Source organism: Rattus norvegicus, chromosome 14 (assembly GCF_021556685.1).
Source record: "Rattus norvegicus strain SHRSP/BbbUtx chromosome 14, alternate assembly SHRSP_T2T, whole genome shotgun sequence".
NCBI lineage: Eukaryota > Metazoa > Chordata > Mammalia > Rodentia > Muridae > Rattus > Rattus norvegicus.
The window spans coordinates 21480251-21490392 of NC_141547.1; the positions used below are offsets into that span (position 1 = coordinate 21480251).

At 36.8% G+C, this 10142-nt stretch overlaps 1 protein-coding gene across 2 annotated transcripts in view; it reads left to right on the top strand.

Moving 5' to 3' along the window:
• The window catches only part of Ugt2b34 (UDP glucuronosyltransferase 2 family, polypeptide B34), a 30782-nt gene extending 21043 nt beyond the window's left edge, over positions 1 to 9739 (top strand). Inside the window, exons 5-7 of one of the 2 annotated variants that reach the window (XM_087582951.1) lie at positions 5165 to 5252; positions 6022 to 6241; positions 8036 to 9725. In XM_087582951.1, coding sequence (XP_087439077.1) covers positions 5165 to 5252; positions 6022 to 6241; positions 8036 to 8315 — 588 coding nt within the window. In that variant the 3' untranslated portion in view covers positions 8316 to 9725. 2 annotated transcript variants of the gene reach the window in all.
• The last annotated feature ends 403 nt before the right edge of the window (positions 9740 to 10142 follow it).

Sequence of the window (10142 nt, forward strand, 5' to 3'; positions counted from 1 at the left end):
GTGTCACACCATCCTTTGGGCCCTCTGCTGGAAAAGTAGAATCAAGTCTCAAATAATGCCTTTTAAATTGTATCCTCTAGTATTATAGATGTAGGACAGTACTGTATCATACCTCTGTGGATGTAAAATAGCTTGTACCTGCTTTATGATACATAGTAGTGACCGTGCTTTATCAGAGCTGTTTTTAATGATGTTGCTCAGAATGTTTTCTTTCCAGATGATGATTGAGAAGCTAATTTAAAAAAAAAATGGTGCCAGGTACCACAAGAGTAACAGAACTGTGCTGTTTTCTCGGGTTTTGTTTTTTTACTTTTTTTTTTTTTAATGGAGTGTGCTGGATGTCTCTACAGTTTTGTTCAGATGACTGCAGAACCTGGAAAAGCTGTTGCTGCTGTTGATGCATAACACACTGCTATTATTGGTCTTTTTATATAAATATAAATATATATATACAGATATATAATTTGAATTTTTTGAAACTTTACCTGTGCTGTCAACTTTCGAGAAAAGTATCCCCGTTTACTGTGTTGAGTTGGCACTGTACAGAAATTAACAGCCATATTGGTCTAGAAATGTTGAACTTAAGTTTTTTCCATTTGTACAGGGGTAACACACTGTATTAAATATGTAAGGTCTTATATACGTGGGTTTGATTACAAAAACTAATAAAGTATTCTCTAAATTAAAAAAAAAAGTCTCATACAATTTTGCACTAAAATCATCTGGCCCTGGGCTTTTTTGGTTGGGAGACTATTACTAACTGCTTCTATCTCCTTAGGGGTTATGGGACTGCTTAGATAGTTTATCTGGTCCTGGTTTAACTTTGGTACCTGGTATTTGTCTAGAAAATTATCCATTTCATCTAGATTTTCCAGTTTTGTCAAGTACAGGCTTTGTAGTAGGATCTGATTTTTTTTTTTAATTTCCTCAGTTTCTGTTATGTCTCCCTTTTCTGATTTTCTTAATTTGGATACTGCCCTTTAGTTAGTTTGGCTGAGGGATTATCTATCTTGTTGGTTTTGTCAAAGAACAAGATCTTAGTTTTGTTGACTTTCTTGAAGCATTCTCTTTGCTTCTAATTGGTTGGTTTCAGGTCTGAGTTTGATTTTCTACTACTCTGCTTTCTACACTCCTGTGTTTGTTTGTTTGTTTGTTTGTTTGTTTGTTTGTTTGTTTCTGTTCTAAAGCTTTCAGATGTGCTGTTAAGTTACTAGTGTAGGATCTTTCCAGTTTCTTTATGAAGTTACTAAGTGCAATGAATTTTCTCCTCTTAGCACTGCTTTCATTTTGGGTATGCTAGGCCTTCATTTTTCATTAAATTCTAGAAAGTATTTAATTTCCGTCTTTATTTCTTTCATGACCAAGTTATCATTGAATAGAGAGTTATTCAGTTTCCATGAGCATGTGGGTTTTCTGTTATTTTTGTTGTTATTGAAGGCCAGCTTTAGTCTGAAGTGATCTGATATGATGCATAGAATTGTTTCAATCTTCTTGTATCGTTGAGGCTTGTTTTATGCCCATTTATATAGTCAGTTTTGTAGAGGGCACCATGAGGTGCTGAGAAGATATATTCCTTTGTTTTAGGATGAAATGTCACATATATATATATATATATATATATATATATATATATATATATATATATATATATGATGTTAATTCCATTTGGCTCATAACTGCTGTTAGTTTCACTGTGTCTCTATTTTGTTTCTTTTTCCATGATCTGTCCATTGATGAGAGTAGAGTGTTGAAATCTCCCACTATTATTATATCAGGTGCAATGTGTGCTTTGAGCTTTAGTAATGTTTCTTTTACAAGTGTGAGTGCCCTGGTATTTGGGGCATACATGTTCAGAATTGAAAGTTTATCTTGGTAGATTTTTAATTTGATGAGTATAAAGTGTCCTTCCACATTTCTTTTGATAACTCTTGGTTGAAAGTCTATTTTAATGAATATTAGAATGGCTACTCCAGCTTGTGTCTTAGGACCACTCGCTTGGAATTTTTTTCCAAACTTTTAGTCTGAAGTAGTTAGTGCCTGTCTTTGTCACTGATGTGTGTGTCACTGATTTGTGCCACAAAATGCTGGGTCCTGTTTATGTATCCAGTGTGTTAGCCTATGTCTTTTTATTAAGGAATTGAGTGCATTGGTGTTCAGAGATATTGAAGACCAATGATTGCTGCTTCCTTTTATTTTTGTTGTTAGTGGTAGTATTATGTTTATATGATTCTCTTCTTTGAGGTTTGCTATGAGATGATTAATTTCTTGGTTTTTTTCCTGGGTGTAGTTTCCCTTTTTGTTGGAGTTTTTCTTCTATTATTCTTTGTAGGGATAGATCAGTGGAAAGATATTGTTTAAATTTGGTTTTTGCCTAGAATAACTTGGTTTCTCCATGTATAGTGATTGAAAATTTTGCTGGGTATAGTAGCCTGGGCTGGCATTTTTTTGTTCTCTTAGGGTCTGTATGACATCTGTCCGAGATCTTCTGGCTTTTAGAGTCTCTATTGAGAAGACGGTGTGATTATGATTGGTCTGCCTTTATGTATTACTTGGTCTTTTCCCCTTACTGCTTTTAATATTCTTTCTTTTTTTTTCCTGTGCATTTAGTATTTGGCTTATTAAGTGACAAGTGGATTTTTTCTGGTCAAATCTGTTTGGTGTTCTTTTGGCTTCTTCTATGCTTAAGATCTTCTCTTTCTTTAGGTTAGGGAACTTTTACTCTTTGATTTTGTTGAAAACATTTCCTGGCCCTTTGCACTGGGAATCTTCTGTCTCTTCGATTGCTATTTTCATTAGGTTTAGTTATTCCATTTTGTCCTGAATTTCCTGAATGTTTTGGGCTAGGCGCTTTTCGCACTTTGTGTTTTCTTTGACTGTTGTGTCAATATCTTCTATGGTATCTTCTATGCCTAAGATTCACTCTTCTATCTCTTATATTCTGTTAGTGATGTTTTGCATCTGTAACTCCTGATATCTTTCCTAGGTTTCCCATCTCCAGGGTTGCCTTCCTTTGTTTCTGTTTCCATATTTAGATCTTGGACACTTTTGTTCAATTTTGTCACCTTTGTGCTTGTGTTTTCCTGTATTTCCTTAAGGGGTTTGTGTGTTTCCTCTTTAAGAGCTTCTATCTGTTTGCCTGTCCTCTTCGTTAAGGGAGCTATATATGTAGTTCTTAAGGTCCTTTATCATCTTTTTGATATGGAATTTTAGGTTGCAGTTTTGCTTTTCAGGCGTGTTAGGGTATCCAGTGCTTACTATGGTGGGAGAGCTAAATTCTGACGGTGCCAAGTGGCATTGGTTTCTGTTGCATATGTTCTTGGCCTTGCCTCTCACCAACTGGTTATCTCAGGTGATAACGGGTCTTGCTGTCTCTGGCTGGATTTGTCTCTGTTGTGAGCCTGTGAACCTGGTTGTGTTTGAGTTTCTGGGTGTGAAAGGGGGTCTGCAGCACCAGCTCTGCCCAGGCTGAGTTGTGGGCCAGAAGGAAGATGAGTCTCTGACAGTGCAGGAAAGAGAGGACCTGCCACTGCTGTGGGAGTCCCAATTAGACAAGATATTAGGGGCTATGGGTGTCTCACCTGTGAGCAAGATTGTGTCTGAGCTCCTGGGAGTCAAGCTGTCTCTGAAAGTGTCAAATGGGTTTTGGAGTCTTGGCTTTGCCCCAGACTGATCATGTTCATGTTTAGTCTTGGATAAATGTGACAACCTACCTTGAAACTGGGTCTATACAAGTATGATTCGCTTGCTGATCCTAAGCAAAGGTTGCAAAAGTATCTTTTATTTGCCAGTTGTATTTGTCATCTTACTTTCTGCTGAGTAAGCTCAGCCTTTCTCGTTCTCTCTGAAATCTAGGTGATTGATTCAACTCAGCTGTTCTGGCTCTAACTCTTCTCCAAGCTGACTTGTTCAATCTGACTTCTCCCGGCTTCTCACTGAATTGCTCTGCTTGGCCTTAGATTCACTTGGTAACTTGCTTTCATCTTCTGGCTCCTTCTTATTGTCTGGTTTCAGCTGCCTCTGTTGACCTGCACTCAAATGAAGGAACTGAACTCCACGGCACTGCACTCACTGCACGGATTCCTGATTTGCTTACTATCTCTCATCGCTTTTCCTTTAAATAGTTTCTGATACAAATTCAAATGAACATGTTACCATCATACAAACTCCATTTTTAAATTTACATATTTTTACTCTCTACTATTTTGCTTCTTCGAAAAGAAATGTTAGTGCAATATATTCTGATTATAATTTCCCCTCCCCCAATCCATCTCTCAATCCTGCTCCCCTCCCCTCCTACTTTAAATAGCTCCTTTCTTTACACAGCACAGCCCTTTCCTATGCTGTTCTCCTGAGAATTGGGGGTATCCTATCTCTCACTCCTTCTGTAAAATCATTCTCATTTGTCATTTTATCTGCCCCTCAATTAGACCTCCCTAATTGAAGTAAATGGCTGCCTCCTTCCACGATCTAATTTACCTTAAAGGGATGTTCTTAGGGTGTCTGTACGCCAGTCAGATCACACAGTTCTTGCCATATGATGATCCCTTACCTGAGAAGTAATGTTTGCTGCCTTAAAATTTCTCTGTAATAGATAGATCTGGATCCATCTACCCTAAATCTTCCTATGGGACTAATTTTGAAAAATGGAGGATATTGCAGTCTTGTTCTTCAGGTGACCATGGGCTTAGACAGTGTCATAATAGACAAGAGACTAATCTAAGAAATAACCATCATTACAAGGGAAGTAATTCAACTATCACTGACAAATAGCTATACTAAATTTGGAAAATACAAACTATCATAAATATATATTAGACAAACTAAATCACGGTATATATTTGTAACTTTGGTAGAATATTGAACTGATATAACAACATGTCTTAAATCCTTCTACTTGACATCCCCGGAACTAACTCTGGCTAAGCTGCAGTTGATTAACTGTGGCATACTGAAACTTAGATGAGCACAAGAATAAATTCAAACAGTGAAGCATATTTGCATCTTTGCTGTACAAGTTCATCATGATTCCTTCCCATCAATCATCCTCAGGCCTAGCTCCTGCACAATGGGCTTTTATCTGCATTGTTTCTCAATCTCTTCTGATCCTAGCATAAATAACTTGGCATTTGACCAAAGGAATAAGAGGCTACCTTCACCTTAACAGGTTCTTTGGAGATTTGAAGGCAAGAAGCCAGAAACCTTGGGCTCCAACACTCGTCTGTACAAATGGATCCCCCAGAATGACCTTCTAGGTAAGCATCAGGACACAACAGTGACATGAGGAATGGCCATTTGGGAATGTAAATGTCAGCACTAATGCATTTATGGCAAATATGATAGAGTCTTGAAAAAAATTGGTGAAGTACTGAATGACTATTCTGCTAACACTCAAGATGGAGAGAAATCATTTTGATTTCTGCTGTAATTGTGTTTCAGATATATGTCTGTCACTTCATGTTTCTCTCTACCTCCTATTTCCATAAGGTTACATCCACCCTTTCCTCTACTGTACTGTGATTTCAAATGCCAAGAAAAATGGCATTTTCCATAACCAACACTTCATTTACAAGATTCACCTCAAAACTCCACATAGAGAAATGGTATCCCATGTAACAAAGTGTGCTCAGTCAGATTCCTTTACCATGGACACACAAACCCTAATGCTTAATAAAATGCATCAGGGTCAGGGACTTCATTGTTTCATTAGAAGAACAAATTCTTCTGAACCACATCCTGAGCTTGCACAAGCGGTTTGCTCCACTTAGAAGGAGCTCGACCTTTTTGGTCCCTTTTACAAAATCATTCTACTTCCATACCCCATCTCCTCTATGTGGCCTTCACTTAATGCTCCATGAAACTTCAGGGCTCCTTGTCCTAAAACTTCATGGGAACAGTAAAGTCAATTAGTTATGGTAATGTTATCTAGTGTACATTTTACTGATTCTTCCCCTTATCCTCTGCCTCTTATTTTCTTTCTCAGACTTACAGTTAATGTTTTCTCTTTATTTCCCTTCATGCTAGGTCATCCCAAAACCAGAGCTTTTATAACTCATGGTGGCACCAATGGCATCTATGAGGCAATCTACCACGGGATTCCTGTGGTTGGCATTCCTTTGTTTGGAGATCAATATGACAATATTGTTCACTTGAAGACAAAAGGAGCAGCAGTTAGACTGGACTTTCTCACCATGTCCAGTACAGACTTGTTCACTGCACTGAAGACAATCACTAATGACCCTTCGTGAGTACTGCATTTTTGTGAAATTATTATTCATCATGATAGGTTCTCTCAAAGGTAATAATACCTTTCCTCTAATCTTTAGTCTGATGCTGAAAACAAGAGTAAACATAAAACTTATTTAACCATTGTGGAAAAAGCTTTAACTGTCAATCAAAACTTCAAACTACCCCTATGACTTAATGCATGAGGAGTTAATTTAGTATAATTTGATAATGGGAATTTTCTTCTCTTGTTAAATGAAAGAACACAGTTTTCACAAATAGGTTCAAATCAAGAAACAAGATAATGAAATATTATATATATTATATTCATTATATAATGAAATATAATGAATATTATATTTTTAAAAATATAAAAAATATTTCAATATCAAGCTCAAAATTTCTAAAACTTTCTTTCCTTAAATAATCTTTGCTTATTTCAAAAGTAGAATAATTATGCATATAAATATAGATATGCAAATATTATGTGCAATATGCATATATGTACTTATCAAATATGAATATTTAAAATTTCCAGCTCTTTGAACATTTATAATGTCATTTTTATCAATGCTGGAATTTCCCCTTCTATAGACCTCTAATTATAATAAAATATGTAACTTGAAACTCAGCCACTCCCTTTCTAAACAGAAGGCAGGAGGCATATATTAGCTGACCTCTCTATTCCCAGTTACTCTCTTCTTCCTAGACACCAGTTATCAGTGATCCACCCTATATTTCTATACAATCAGTTCTGCTAGTATCTATACATGGTGAGAAAATGTTTTCCTTTAGAGCATAATAAATGTGAGTTAGTATAAACCCATGAGGTTGTAAAGGAAGGATTTCATTTTTTATAATGGTTGAATAAATATTCAACAATATTTTCATACCACACTTCCCTTATCCATCATCCAACAATGAGCATCTTGGTCAGTTCTTCTACTTACTGGTCATGACTAGAGCTTCATAAACCATCGACATTAAGGTATCTCTTGATATCTTGTTTACTCTTTCTTTAAATAGATAGCTAACAGTCAGAAAACTAAACAGTGGGATAATTCTGTTTCCAATATGTTCTGCAAATCCATGATTTTTTGTAGTGGCCATATTAAATTTCACTAAAGCATTTGCTTATATGAGTAATAAATCCCACCCTTGACTATTGATCAGCCTGACATCCTGACATCTCTCTGGTTTTAAATACTTAAATCAGACAATCCATGTGTCTGACCTCTACACATGGTACATGGGACAAGCCACTCTCCCAGAACCAACACAGACATAATTTGAATAAACATGAAGAAAGGGAGTAGATGAACTCCATTTCTTCTGCTCCCTTGTCATTACTGTCTCTGTTAGCATATCAGTGGAATTCAGGCCCTTGAGAAATTGAGGCAAATTATCAGATAGCTGCATCTGAAACTTTCCCTATCTTTTGAAAAAATGTCCACCTCTCTTCAGTTACCATTTTTAAGCATTGATAATGTTTTCCTGAGATATCAAAGAAGTTTAACGCCAATTCTTTTCAAGGTCATCATCTTCAAATGACATTGAGCTGCCTCACTTACAGTGCTTGGAATGTCTTCCAAACAGTTGCTATTCTAGGAAGAGTTATTTCTCATTTCCCATTTGGAAAAAAATTTCTCAGGAAAAGCCACCCTACAGGCAGACTTCAAACATACATCAATCAAATCCACACAGCACCTAGTGCTCTACTACTGAACTTATGGAGTCTAAATTGTTTCCCTGAAAAAAATCAAGGGCTATATGCAATAAGAAATTAATTGGTTCTCAATGTTCATGTCTTTAGCTATAAGGAGAATGCCATGAGATTATCAAGAATCCACCACGATCAGCCAGTGAAACCTCTGGATAGAGCCGTCTTCTGGATTGAGTTTGTCATGCGTCACAAAGGAGCCAAGCACCTTCGTGTGGCAGCGCATGACCTCAGCTGGGTCCAATACCACTCTCTGGATGTCATTGGGTTCCTGCTGGCCTGTGTGGTGACTGTGATGTTCATCCTCAAAAAGTGTTGCCTCTTTTGTTGTCAGAAGTTTACAAAAGCTGGAAGAAAGAAGAAAAGGGAGTAGATGAACTGAAGAAGACTGACACAAGGACCTCTCCAGTGCCACACAGTAAAGGGGGGCAATAAGGCTAGGTCCTTTATCCTGTGACAGTTTTTCAAAAATTACTGTCAAGTTAGAAGATTGGTTTTCTCCCAGAAAATTAGTAGTCTTTTTGGAGTTAGTAGTATTTCAGCCGATGAAAAATTTAAAAGGAAACACAGTAAAATGAACAGAGTCGATATGAAAACACACAATTTTACAAATTCATTCCTGCAGCATAAATGTTAAACCAGAGAATGTTATGGTTGGAGACTTAGCCCCATGTTCTAATCATTTCTCAGGCAAGACTTCCTCTTTGATTTTGGATGCCAGGAAATCATATAAAAGTCATATCGAGTACCATCTAGAACTGCAGTATAAGAAAATCATGAGATTTGAGACAAAGACAGGAGACTTACATGAAGCTTTCAGGCCAACTACCTTGGATTTCAGCCAGAAATAGTCTGCCTCATAAAATGTGGAAGAGAAACATAACACTGGAAGTCATACTTTGACATCTGAATATGAGTGACATGGCATAGGTGTGCCCTATTCACAAATTTGTAAGCACAAGCATGTAAATAAACACATATACGCAGGCTTTAAATACACACACACACAAACACACATATACCAACCATGACCCACAGGTGTCTGTGGATATACCATTAGTAAGAAGCCCACAATGATTTCTGTATGGTTTTGCAAATATTGAACAAGCTTCTGCTTTATTTATTGCAAATGTTACTGGATGACTTTCTAGGTAAAGTGTTCAGGGTTGGAGCTGTATGAAATCTGTAATCCTAGATCTGTCTTTAGGAAACCAATACTGTTGCAGACTCTCCTGTGGTATACTAAGCCTCAAAATGACCTCTTCCTAAAAGGACCTACCAAAGTTGTACTTGGGTCTGGAGAGAAGGTTCAGTAGTTACTAACTAGCACCTGTTCTATAGACCCCATATTCCATTCCCACCACCCATATGGTTCAAAGCCAACAGGAATTCAAATGTCATAGTACCTTACACCCCCTGCTGGCCTCTCCTGGCACTACAGAGACACATGCAAATGAAGCCCTGATACTCATCAAATAAAATTAAGGATTAAAGACAAATTTTGGTTTCATGAAATGAATTCTACTTCCATTCAACATTTTACAAAGAATAATGGGATTCACTCATTTTCATAATTAGCCTTTGGAGGCAGATATAAGAATTTAATTTATGTTTTGATAGTACAGAATAAAGACTCTAAATATGTTCTCACACAATTGCCGGATGTGTGTATGTGTGTGGTATGTGTCCCTTTTTACAAAACAGAATGTACTTTACCTATGCTCTTTATATTTATGCTGTGACTTTAATATTTCTATAAGAAATAAATGTTTTGTAATTATAATTATGGCTCCAAGATGGCCAAGTGGTCAAGAGTGCTTGTTCTGCCAGAATGAGAAATGGAATAAAATGCCATCATAAATGTAGAAATGAAGCATGATTAGAAATGACTACACTGTAAGTTCTGGGGGAAAGGCAAAAACAGGTGGAACAAATATTTAGGGTTTAGGTAGCCTAAAAGAAGAGGCAAAGTTCAGGCTCAATAATATGTCCTTTTTCAAGTGAATATGAGAGAGTATGAGAGAGTACACAAGACACTGTGCACCCTTTGTCTCCTTCACTCAGATGCATAACTACAAACTCACACATGTGCAACACTCCATCAAAGTCATACAAACAGCATACACAGGCACAACATATATGGACCCACTATCACAGGGAGAATGGGAGAGATAATGATCATTAATCTACAATCTACAAC